The 13,716-nt window shown below is 25.7% G+C and overlaps 3 protein-coding genes across 3 annotated transcripts; 2 read left to right on the top strand and 1 right to left on the bottom strand.

The window, feature by feature from the left end:
* Positions 1-261: 261 nt before the first annotated feature.
* Positions 262-1,596, top strand: DICPUDRAFT_153371 (uncharacterized protein; the record flags this gene model as incomplete). The annotated part of the gene is made up of 2 exons (XM_003289009.1): positions 262-1,455; positions 1,534-1,596. The coding sequence occupies 2 exons, from the start codon at positions 262-264 to the stop codon at positions 1,594-1,596; spliced, it is 1,257 nt and encodes a 418-aa protein (XP_003289057.1).
* A 107-nt stretch (positions 1,597-1,703) lies between these two features.
* Positions 1,704-1,853, bottom strand: DICPUDRAFT_153370 (uncharacterized protein; the record flags this gene model as incomplete). The annotated part of the gene is made up of 1 exon (XM_003288997.1): positions 1,704-1,853. The coding sequence occupies one exon, from the start codon at positions 1,851-1,853 to the stop codon at positions 1,704-1,706; it is 150 nt and encodes a 49-aa protein (XP_003289045.1).
* Positions 1,854-5,532: 3,679 nt separating this feature from the next.
* On the top strand, positions 5,533-13,323 carry DICPUDRAFT_153368 (uncharacterized protein; the record flags this gene model as incomplete). The annotated part of the gene is made up of 3 exons (XM_003289008.1): positions 5,533-6,184; positions 6,256-6,891; positions 7,004-13,323. 3 exons carry the CDS (start codon positions 5,533-5,535, stop codon positions 13,321-13,323), a joined length of 7,608 nt encoding a protein of 2,535 aa, XP_003289056.1.
* Positions 13,324-13,716: the final 393 nt, after the last annotated feature.

The raw sequence follows: 13,716 nt of genomic DNA, 5'->3' as shown, positions 1-13,716 counted from the left end.
TGTTTTATATAAAGTTAATATAACAACTTTTTTTTTAAATTTCTTTAAATTTTTTTTTTGTTTTTACAGACCCACACAAAAAAATATTAATTAAAAAAAAAATAAAAAAATTTCTTTTTTAATTAAATAAAAAATAAAAATTTATTTGTATATAGTTTCACATAGTATATAATATCAAAAAAAAAGTTTTAAATAATAGCAATTATATTTCACATTCCATAATAACTTTCATTTTTTTATATTCACTCAATAATTAAAAAAATGTTAGAATCAATTTTATTTGCTATTTTTATTTGGTCATTAATAATTTTTAATATTATTTTCCGTTCCACCCCACACGAAACCCAAACCAATAGCCACACCCAAACCAATAACCACACCCAAACCAATAACCACACCAACATCAATAACCACACCAACATCAATAACCACACCCAAATCAACAGCGACACCCACATCAACAACCACAAAATTAACGAAGCCACAAATTCAACCCCATTCGATCAATCCGCAAAAGAAAAAAATAATTATGATAGTACCTCAACATTCCATTATTCCGCATACAGAAACATATATTGTTGTTCCGAACATTATAATAGTCAAGACAATTCTGGTCGTTCCGCAGTAGCTCAAGAAATTTTAAGTCATTCCCCAAAACAATTTCTTGAAAAACACCATGCCCCAAAGGAACCATCACAACCAGAAAATGTATTTCCATACTCACCATTCGACCATACCAGAGAAAGAATGGAAAAAGAAAATATGGAAATCTTTAAAAGGGAACAACAAAAAGAAAATGAATATATGGAACAATTAAAAAGAGAAACCCAAGAAAAAGAACGTATTGGAAAATTAGAAAAAGAAAGAAAAGAAAGAGAACATAAAGAATCTTTGGAAAGACAAAGATTAAAAAAAGAAAGACTAGAAAAAGAAATTCAAGAACGTAGAGAAGCTTTAGAAAAGAAAAGAATAGAAAAAGAAAAAAAAGAAAGAGAAAAAAAAGAAAAAGAACAAAAAGAAAGAGAAAAAAAAGAAAGAGAGCAACAATTAGAACGTACCCAAACATTATTAAAAGAAACATTACAAAGAGCAATGGAAAGGGTACGTTTAGAAGATTTAGAAAGACAAGAAAGATTAGAAAGAGAAAGATTAGAAAGAGAAGAAAGAGAAGAAAGAGAAAGAGAAAGAGAACAACAATTAAGAGAACAACAAGAGAGAGAAGAAAGAGAAAATCAAGAAAGAGAACAACAACAACAAAGAGAACAACAAGAAAGAGAAGAAGCAGAACGTAGAGAAAACCAAGATCCTTGCACTATTTGTATGGACAGAATTGAACCAATCCAACTTACAGCAATCGATTGTAACCACATGTTTTGTTACGATTGCATTATGGAATGGTCTTATCGTCGTGATAACACCTGTCCAAATTGTAGAGCTCCATTCTTTTCAGTAAGAGTAAGTAATTCATACATTCATATTTTATACATAATAAATAAAACATATATATTAATTTAATTTATTATTTAATTTTAGAGAGTCAATGGTTCAATAAACGAAGCAAATATAGAGCAAGGTGATCAAAGTCCACCAATTTAAATAATGATGATACAAATTCCAACGAACCCAATATCGATTTGGAATTGTTTGACCAAATGGATATCGAATAGATTTCCATTACCGTTTCAAATGGTAATTATTAGATTTCATGAATATGTATCAAGAATTAGCTGGCCACTAATTCTATGATTACATTGACATAGATCAATAATATACCATCCATAAGGAAACGTAGTATTAATTAGTAAATCATTAAAGGTTAAACCGAAAACATCATCAGTGGACCACATTCTCATCGTTTTCTCCAGTATACTAGTAAATAATTAATCAATAGCTTCAACTCTACAAAATAATGATCAAAAAGTTCTCAAGGTTCCATTAACAAGTTCTCATCATATTGTAACTATAATATTAATATATATTAAAATATTATTATAAAAGAAACTAATATTTTATTTTAATTTTTATATAGTATAATTATTATCCTTTCTCTCTCGGTATCATCAGGTTCTTTCTCTTCAGTGTAACCATTCTCTTTCTTTAATGTCAGTAATAGGGCATTAATATTATTCAGGTAACTATAGTGTTTATAATTACATAATTATTATATTTAAATATAAAAGAAACTAATATTTAATTTTAATTATTATAGTATCATTATAATTCTTTCTCTCACAGTATCAAGTTCTTTCTATAATGTCAATTCTAGGCATTTATTTTATTAAGGTAGCTATAGTGTTTATATTTACATAGTTATTATATTTAAATATAGAAGAAACTAATATTTGTTTTTAATTATTATATAGTTTATAATTCTTTCTCTCACATTATTATCAAGTTTTTTCTCTTCAGTATAACCATGTTCTTTCTATAATGTCATTTATATAGTTAAGGTAATTATAGTGTTTATAACTGCATAAATTAAATTCGAATATAAAAATACTAATATTTAATTCATATTTAGTTTAATTCATTCTCTTTCAAGCTTCACACGTTCTATCTAGTCTACATTGGGATATTCATAATTTTAAGGTAACTATAATGTTAATATTTACATAATTATTATTAAATTTGAATATAAAAGAAACTAATATCTAATTTTAATATTTATTTAGTTCAGATTCAATTCTTTCTTTTTCAGTTTCAATACGTTATTTATTTCGAGCAATTATTCATACATTGGAGGTTCCATATATTCCATTATATCGCGGTTCTGTATTTTCTTTATAATTGTAATTTTCAAGTAATTCATCAAACACTTGGGTTTTTTTCAGGTCACTCATCAAACATTTGGGGTTCAGTATTTTCTTTTTAATCGGGGTTACCAAGTCATTCATCATTCATTGGGTTGTTTTTCAAATACATTGCGGGTTTATTAAGTCATTCAGACGCTGTGGTTTTTTCAAATCTTTCATCATACATTGTGGGTTTATTAAGTTATTCAAACGCTGTGGTTTTTAATTCGTCAAACATTGTGGGTTTTTTTAATTCATCAAAAGCTGTGGTTTTTTCAAATCGTTCATACATTGGGTTTAGTTTATTCTTTTTAATTGGGTTTTTTAGTCATTTATCAAACATTGGGGTGGTTTTTCAAGTCACCCATTATTCATTCGGGTTTACTTCATTCTTATTAATTGTGGTTTTCAGGTCATTCATTAGGGTATTTGTACTTTAAAGGTATTTATAATGTTAATATTAATATAATTATTATTATATTTAAACTAATATTTATTTTTAAAACTTATTAAGATTCGAATTCTTTTTATTTCAACACATAGTAATATAAATATAAATAATAACGATAATGATAATAATGAAATAAAAATGATAATAATATAACAAAACAAATAACAATAATAATGTATATAGATTATATTATAATAATTCAAAATTCAAGGAAAATCCAGACAAGGAAAAAGATAATAGAGTAAATAATATTAATATGGAATAATAATCATTAAAATAATCATGTAATATAAAAATAAGAAAAGCAATCCATCCAACTCTATTCATTCATCGACCAAATGACATTAATATGCACTTAACAGATCCGGGTCCACCTTCATCATCAATTTTATCACTTATTATTAATATATAGAATTTAAAATTCTCCATCTCTTGTTAATTTTATATTCATTATCAAAATAAAGATCTTTAATTTTAAAAGCTTATTTAAATTTTTTTATAATATAAATTTTTATTGTTTTTTATTATTTAAAAACCATCTTGTTTGAAATCTTTTCTAAATTAACCAAATATAATTAAAATGTATTGACGGATCCTTTTTTTTAATTTTTTGGTTGAATATATAAAAGTAATTATTTATAATTAATATTTTAAGTGGATTTAAAAAAATGACGATAAAGTTAATAAAAAAAAAAAAATTCAAAATTAATTTTTTTATTTTTTTTTTTTTTTTATTTATTTTCTAAAAATATAACCGCACCACCATTATGAATTATTTTATTATAAACTATATATATATTTTTAGTTTAATGTCCTTCACAGAAAATTCTAAATATTTAGAATCGATTGGTGTCAAATTAAATATAATATATTATCATCAGAATCAATCAAAACAACAATTGGAACAGGCAATATTGGATCAATAAAAGTCAATTTCACAAAATATACAATCACATAGAGTGGTAACATATATCCATATTATACCACAGAAAAAGAATGTTCATATAAATACCATAAACATGGAATATGCGATAAAACAACAACAGGTACATTTGCAAATGTAATTCAGAATACACAGGTTTCGACTGTTCATCACCAATTAATAACAATAATAATAATCAAGCAGAAACAGAAACCAATAACAATGGAACAGTTATAATTAAAAATCAATTTATAGGATATCCAATATCGATTCAATTATAGAATTAGACTTTAACAATCAACAAATAACAATAATCAATTTATCAAACAACTAGATATTTTAAAATATTGATGAAGTTACAATATTACCAAGATTTGGAAGTACATCAACAGGAAATATACAACAAAAGTAATCACAGAACGTCTGTTGACATATGCAGAAAAATCAAGAGGTATTCCATCATTAACAATTCGTTTACTGGATATCTGGTCAAATCCTGAAACCGATATAGGTCATTCAAATGACGTTCTCCACTTATCGATTCAAGTTTCTAGTGTTATTGGATAATATCCACATTAATTCAATTATTCTTTAAATGGTGATTCTGTTGAAATTAAAGCAATATATAACTGTGAAGAAATAGAATTTGAAAAATGGCAAGAGTTAGTTTCGCAATCAAATCATAAATCATGTATCAAATACAATATACATCACAATCAAAACCAAAGAACTTTTACTTCAGATATTTCAGTTGAAAAAGGTTTCAAGATGTCAAACAAAACCAAACAATTTTTAAAATCAATTGGTTCATATGATGAAAAATAATGGGAAATTAATGATCAAACAATTAAAAATAATATAAATCATAATATTTCCTAATAAAAACAAACAGTTTAAATATACCACCAAATGGGGATTATTTTTCTTTTTAAATTATTATTTGAATAATCTTATAAAATGTGGTAGATAGTGGTTAAATATATTTTTATGAAAAAATGGAAGTTTTTTAATCTTTATAAATATTGATTATACCAATCGTTAGATAATTAAATAGGAGTATAAAGATATAATGCCGTAAATTTGCATTTCAAATTTTTTTGACTTAACATAATTACATATAAATTTTTTTTTTAAAGATGGTGTTAGGGGGAAAAAATATATTTTTTTTTTATAAAATCATATTACAAGATTGGAAGATAATATTTAAAACAGTTTACTAATCTTATTAATAAGGAATGTAGTATCTATTAAATTTTTATTAAAATATTTCAATAAAGGTAAGTTTAAAAAATTAAATAATTTTATTTTAAAAATTTTCATATATTTAAATATTTCTTTCTTACTAACTTTATTTATTTTTTATAATAATGGAGATTAAAGATAGAAATAAAAGTTATGAAAGAAATAATGTGGATGTTGCAGTTATTGGTGTAGGTTTTAGAGTTCCAAGTGGTAATTTAACAAAATCAATTTCAAATACAAATGAATTATGGAATGGTTTATCGAGTGGATTCAATGGTATCGTAGAAACATCTGAAAGATGGTCTGATAACTATGCTGCTACAGGTGATATCGTTTGTAAATATGCTGGTCTTATTCCGCTTGATGAATGGAAATCATTTGACCCTATTTTCTTTGGTATCCATCCAAGTGATGACAACGTCAGTTCTATCGATCCTCAACAAAGAATGCTTTTAAAATGTACATGGGAAGCATTAGAAGATAGTGGGATAGATCCAATAACATTAAGAGGTTCAAACACAAGTACTTTTATGGGTTCTTCTACTAATGATTATTCTACAATCAACAGGTCTCCATTAGAAACTCAGAGTAACATATTTGGCTCATCAACTCATTCGATTGCCAATAGAATATCATATTGTTTTGATTTTCGTGGCGAATCATTTACCCTCGATACTGCATGTAGTTCATCGTTAATTGCAATTAACCTTGGCTACAAGTCAATTAAAGATGGTGTTTCAGATTTATCTATCGTAGGTGGTGTTAATTTCATTATTGGTATGTATCAAAAGTTTTTTAATTAAATTATAATTTAAAAGAAATTCTAACATGATTTTTTATTTTGAAAGATCCTCATATTTCAAAATCATTTACCCAGTTAGGTATGTTAAGTCCAACTGGAAGGTGCCACTCTTTTTCATCAGATGCTGATGGTTATATACGTTCAGAAAGTGTTGGAGTTGTAGTATTGAAGAGTTTAGAACAGGCAATCAAAGATGGTAATAACATTTATTGTGTTATCAAAGGCTCAAGTTCAAATGTAGATGGTAACTATGATAAATCAAACTTTTATTCACCATCAAAATCATCACAATATGAAAATATTAAATCAGCAATCGAATCTACCAATGGTCAAATCAATGCATCAGATGTTGATTATGTTGAATGCCACGGTACTGGTACACCAACAGGAGATCCAATAGAACTAGAAGGTATTTCGAAAGTATTCAAAGATACAAACAAACAAATTTTAATTGGTTCAATTAAATCAAATATTGGTCATGGTGAAGCATCATCAGGTGTAATTTCATTAATCAAATGTTGTGTCATGTTTAAAAACCAATCATTTGCCCAAAATATCAACTTTAAATCACCAAATCCTGATATCAAATTTGAAGAATGGCGTCTAAAAGTTGTAACTGAACCAACACCATTCAATAGTAATAAAAACACTGTTATGGCTATAAATAACTTTGGTATTACTGGTATGTATTCTAGTTAAATATATTAAATTAGATTTAATTAAATAAAATACTAATTATTTATATATAGGTTCAAATTGCTGTATTATTTTATCAGACTACACTATAAAAATAGGTCAAAACTCAAAAATAATAAATAAAAAGTATTTAATACCATTTTCATCCAATTCATCAACTTCACTTGATAGATACAAACAAATTATTATGGATCAATCAGACATATTAGATTTTAATCAATTTGCAAATAATCAAATCAAATATAAATCAACATCACTCGTTCAAAGATCAGTTATTATTGCAAGTGATTGGAATGAATTTAATGATAAACAAAACCATCTAATATCATCAAAAGCAAATACACTTTCAAATATTACAATTGAAAATAAGAGCCCATTTACAGTTATTGTTATTTGCGGCCAAGGATCACAATATAATCGAATGGCATTAGAACTCTACAAAAATGAAATAATATTCAAACAATGGGTAGATAAATTCGATAATGAACTTTTCAAATACTATGGGTACTCTGTTCTAGAAAAGCTAAGATCATTCGATGATAATGATATGAAATCAGTACATGCTCATACAATTGCACAACCATCAAATATTATGATTCAAGTATCATTATTCGAACTATACAAACACTGGGGTATCAAAGCAGATTTAATCGTTGGTCATTCTCTTGGTGAAATATCGGCATCATATTGCTCTGGTATGATTGACTTTGAAACATTATGTTATTTAGTATACAACAGATCCATTGCTCAAAATAAAACAACTGGTACTGGTAGAATGTTATCTGTTAATATAAGTGCCGAAGAATATATTTCAAATTATTCATCAAAATACCCAACAGTAAACATTGCTTGCTATAACTCACCATCATCAATTGTAATCGCTGGTAAAGAACATTTATTAGATGAAATTGTTGTTGATTTAAAATCAAAAGATATATTTTGTGCAATGCTTGGAACATTATCATCACTCCATACTTCCAGCCAATTAGTTATTAAAGATGAAATATGTTCAATGAAAATTAAATCAAATCAATCAACAACACCTGTTTTTTCAACAGTCACAACCAACCTATTTAATCACGAAACAACACCATTCAATTCAGAATATGTATTTGAAAATGTTTTACAACCAGTAAGATTCACTCAAACCATTTCAAACATATACAAATACATTGAAGAAAACAACTATGGTAACGAAGTAACATTTATCGAAGTTGCACCACATCCAACACTATCATTCTATTTAAATCAAATGAAATCAAAACAATCACCATATTTCAATAATGGAGATAAAATAACTATTCATTCACCACTTCACAAAAAGAAAAATGACTATGATGAGTTTTTAAAAACAATTTCAACACTTTATGTAAACCACTCATTTAATATCAATTTTAAATCACAAATAGATAACAACAATAGTATTATCGGCAACATTTCAGTCAATTGCTTACCACTATATCAATGGGATGATAAAATGTATTTCAAAAATAATTCAACATATGAAAAGATTAAAAAAGAAGGACCTCCAATTCAACATCTTGGTAATACAAATGAATTACCATTTAAATCATATCAAACATTTATTAATACTAAAAAACTACCATTCCAATGGTTAAAAGGACATCAAGTAAAAGGCAAATACTACTTCCCAGGATGTGGATATGTTATAAATTTATTTAACATTTATCCAAATCAAGATATTACAATCAATAATATCGAATTTAGAACACCATTAATCTTACAAGATGGAGTCAATCAATGTTTACAAACAACAATCAACACACTATCAAAGAATGAATACAATGTCAAATCTCATTTCAAAGATACAACAACAAATCAATGGGTATTATGCTCCACTGGTAACTTTAGTCTATTCAAACATGGTAATGAAATTAACAAAATAAATATTGATAAATTAAAAACCAAATGTAATTTCACCAAACTATCCAAATCTGATCTTTATGAATCAATTAAAATCAAAACTGGATTAACTTATAAAGGACTATTCCAAGCTGTCAAAGAGTGTTATATTGGAGATAGTTGTTCACTTTCAATTGTTTCATTAAATGAAATTCAAAATCAAAATGAATTTAATCATTTACTTGAAAACGATTCAATGAAATCATTCTTTAATGCTGCAATACTAGATTCATGCCTACATGGTATGCTAAGTTTCATTAAACATCAATGTCAAATTGTATTAGATAGAATCGAAGGATTGAGATATTTTTCAGCAAATATACCACCAAATAATCAACAATCTGAATTATATGTATATTCTGAAATGAAATCAAGAATTGACTCATATTCATACTCTGGATCAATTCAAATAATGCTTAGCGACGGTAAATTATTAGTTGATATTAAAAATATTGTTTGCACATCACTTACACCAATCATCGACAACACACTAATTATTCCACCACCATCAAATGAAATCTACACTCCATATCAACAATCAAAAGACTCTGTAATTAACAAACCAGAATCATTCAAACATTTATACCAAATTGATGAACTAAGTGTCAAAGATGAAGATAGTGAATTAATATCAAATGAACATTTATTATCACTCTTTTATACACATATCAATCAAAGATGTCCAGATATCAACAATGATATATTATCAACAATCGATTACAACCAATTTAAACAACTTTATTACAGAGAATCAATAAATGAAAACTTTTTTATTTTTATTTTCGAAAATTTAAAAAAATATAACGAATTAGAAAATATAAAACAAATAAACCTATTCGATATACAACCTAATAAAAATGAAAAACTTTTTGAAAGAACCACCAAAATAATGGCAAAACAAATATTCCCATTAGAAAATGATGACCCATACACTGACACAGCTCAATCCCTTTTTGATGGTGGGTTTTTAGAAGAATATTACCAAACATCAAAAGTTGTTCAACCATTAAACAATCTATTAAGTGAAATAATATTAGAAACTATCAAACCAATTGTTAATGAACCAATTGTATTCAGAATATTAGAATTCGGAGGTGGTGTAGGCTCATTGTCAATTCTTGTCCTTGAAAAGATTAATAAACTATTAGTCGACAATCCATCATCAAACATTGATATTGAGTTTACTTGGAGCGATATTTCTGCATCATTTTTTACTGACATCAAAGAAAAGTTTTCAAATATTAAAGGAATCAATATTATTTATCGTGTTCTCGATTTAGAAAAAGAATTCATTGATCAAGAATTAAAACCATCATATTATGATATGGTTATAATGTCAAATGTATTACATGTTGTAAAACAACTTAAATTCAGTTTAAATGAAATTTATAATATTTTAACACCAAACGGCCAATTAATTTATATTGAACCACCATATAAATCAATAATATTTGATTCTGCACTCGGTGGATTCTCTCAATGGTGGCCATCAACAGAAGATATAGAAATTAGAAAAGATAGATGTTGTATGGAACAATCAAGTTGGTACAAACTATTAGATGAATGTAATTATAAAGATACAATAATGTCTGGTAATGATAACCAAGTATTTTTAATTCAAACAAGAAAACCATCAATAAATGAAACAGTTTTATCAAATACAGAATCAATGGAACAATTGACATCATTCAATAACATCATATTATTTGGAAATAGTGATAATTATAAAATCAACCAATTATTTAAATCAAATAATCAATTAAAAACCAAAATACATCAAATGAACAGTTTCAAAGAGTTTAAACATTGGCTTCAACAATCAATCGATTCAATTAAACAATGTAAAACATTAATAATGTTTATGAAAACAATTGATACATTAGATGTAACCAACTTTAAAGAGATAACATTCGAATACATTCAAATTAATCAAAGCATACTTCAACATGAACTTTCAGATTACTTTACACATGTTATAATATCAGTAAACTCAACATCTGATAACTACTTATCATCATCAATCGTTGGTGCTGCAAGATATTTTGTAGAATTTCCACAATTAAATCTATTCACATTAAACTTTGATAATATTTCACTTCAAAATGATAACATACTATCACTTATCGATATATTAATAAATCCAACATCAAATATTCAAAGAGAATTTACAATTACAAATAACACAGTTTATTATGAAAGATATAAAAAACAAAGCAAATTTAAACAAACATTTAAATCTGAATCATTTGAAACAAACAAAGACAACTTAATGGTTCAACTTGATCCAAATTTAGAATATGTATTAAAAACTAAAAAACAACAATTAAAACCAAATGAAATCGAAATCGAAGTTAAAGGTACTGGTATCAATTATAAAGACTATTTAATGTATATTGGTCAAATATCAAACAATCTTGACCTCAATTATGGTAAAGAAGAAGAATCTGAAAATGGTGCAAACCAAATTCCTAATATTGGTAATGACTTTAGTGGTATTATAACTCGTTGTGGAAGCAATGTAAAAAAATTAAAAGTTGGTAATGAAGTATTTGGTATAGCTTCGAAAACTAGTGGATCACATGTAGTTATAGATTACAGATATTCATATTATAAACCAAATAATATGAACTATGTACAAGCAGCATCTATCCCATCGATTTATGTTACAACATTACACAGTATATTCTATACTGGTAATTTACAATCAGATCAAACAATTTTAATTCACTCAGCAACAGGTGGTGTCGGTCTATCCTCATTAGAACTTTTAAAGTATAAACAACACAAAGGTTATATATTTTTAACAGTTGGTTCAAAAGATAAAGAACAATACTTGATCAATAAATATGGCTCATTTATTACTGGTATCTATTCATCAAGAAATAAAAACTATGTTGAACAAATAAAAAATAAATTATTAGAGCTGGAATGTGACAAAGATCATCAAGGTGTAGATTTAATATTAAATACATTATCATCAGAATATATGGATTCAAATTTCCAATGTTTAAATAGCCATGGAAGAATTGTAGATCTTTCAATTACACATTTAACACCAAATGATTATATGACAAACAATCACTTTAAATACAACTATGGATATAATAATGTAGAGCTTGTAGAGTTTTCAGGATCATTATTTAAATATTATTTAAAAAAAATAGTTAAAATGTTCAATTCAAACAAATTAGAACCAATTCCAATCATTAAGTATTCAAATAGTCAATTCAAAAATGCACTAGAATATATCAATCAAAGACAACATATAGGCAAAATCGTAGTAAACCATGATACTGATATGTTATTAAAGGTACTCAATGAACAACAACAAAATGATTCGGTAATAATGAAGAGCAGTTATGATATATCAAGATTAGATATTGGTAAAAACGTATTAGTAACAGGTCAAACAGGTATTATATTAGAAATAATGAAATGGCTTGTTAAATATTCAAACAAATCAATCGATAATATTATAATTCTATCAAGATCACCATTAAAATGGGAATTAGAACTATTAATCAATCAAACTAAACATCAAAAAGATAATACAATTAAATTCCACTTTAATCAAATCGATATTGAAGATAGCACCGAAATTCAAAATGTAATAAACCAACTAGAGTCCAATTCAAACATTACAAATATCGATACAGTAATGCATTTTGCATTTGTAAACGATATTGGTGATGTTCGAGATATCGATATGAATCGTTTAAATATTGCACATGGTGCAAAAACAATTGGTGCAATCAATTTACATAATGAATCAATTCAACGTTCATGGAAAATAAAACAATTTTTAATGGCATCATCTGCTTCATCAATTGTTTCTATAGAAAGACAATGTTGTTATGTTAGCGCTTGTAATGTAACTGATTCATTATCAAAATACAGAATGTCCATTGGATTACCATCATTATCAGTTAATTTAGGTGCAATATCATCAACTGGTGTTGTTTCAAGAAATGATGCAATCGAAACAATGTTCCATAGTTCATTATTTAAACTAATTTCACCACAATTAATTTTAAGCTCTTTAGACTTATTCATTCAAAATAATAGCAAATATTCAAATTATTGTTTATCAGATTTCGATTTTGAAAACTTACAATCAAATAAATCAAACTATCACCTTTCTAAACTTGATTATCAAACAAATATGATTAGAAAAACAAATAAATCAATCAATTCAATAAGTGGTGATAATGATGAAAGCATGAAACAATCAATTATAAACAAGATTTCAGAACTATTATCAATAGATGAATCAAAAATAAATCTAGATCTCCAAATGACACAATATGGATCTGATAGTTTAATGCAAGTTCAATTAAAAAACTGGATAGATAATCAATTTGGACATAATTTAATTACCATTCAACAACTACAAAACAATAAAATTTCACAAACGATAGAAATTATTACCAAACTCAAAATGTCAAATAAAACCAAACAATTATTAAAATCAATTGGTTCATATGATGAAAAATAATGGGAAACTAATGATCAAACAATTATAAATAATATAAATCCTAATATTTCCGAATAAATACAAAAAATAAAATATATTATTAAAACAAAATCTTTAAATTATTCCAACAAATGGGGTTTTTTTTTATCTTTTTTATAATAATTATTTGAATTATTATTAGATTATTTAATAAATATGTGTGGAGGGGATAGATTTGGTGGTCATATTATTTTTGTTTTTTCCCACAAAATCTTAATAATTTTTTTTTTTTTTTTTTTATTATTTTTTTTTTTTAAATTTTTTTTTTTAAAAATATAATATTTCACGCGATACATTTTAAAGATAAGAGGAATTTACAATAATTTCAAAATTAAATATGAATCTTACGATTTAAAAAAGTACGTAGTTTAATAT

Source organism: Dictyostelium purpureum, assembly GCF_000190715.1.
Source record: "Dictyostelium purpureum unplaced genomic scaffold DICPUscaffold_158, whole genome shotgun sequence".
In the NCBI taxonomy this organism is placed as follows: domain Eukaryota; phylum Evosea; class Eumycetozoa; order Dictyosteliales; family Dictyosteliaceae; genus Dictyostelium; species Dictyostelium purpureum.
The sequence above is the reverse complement of the archived record's forward strand: the minus strand, read 5'-3'. Positions and strand labels throughout refer to the sequence as shown.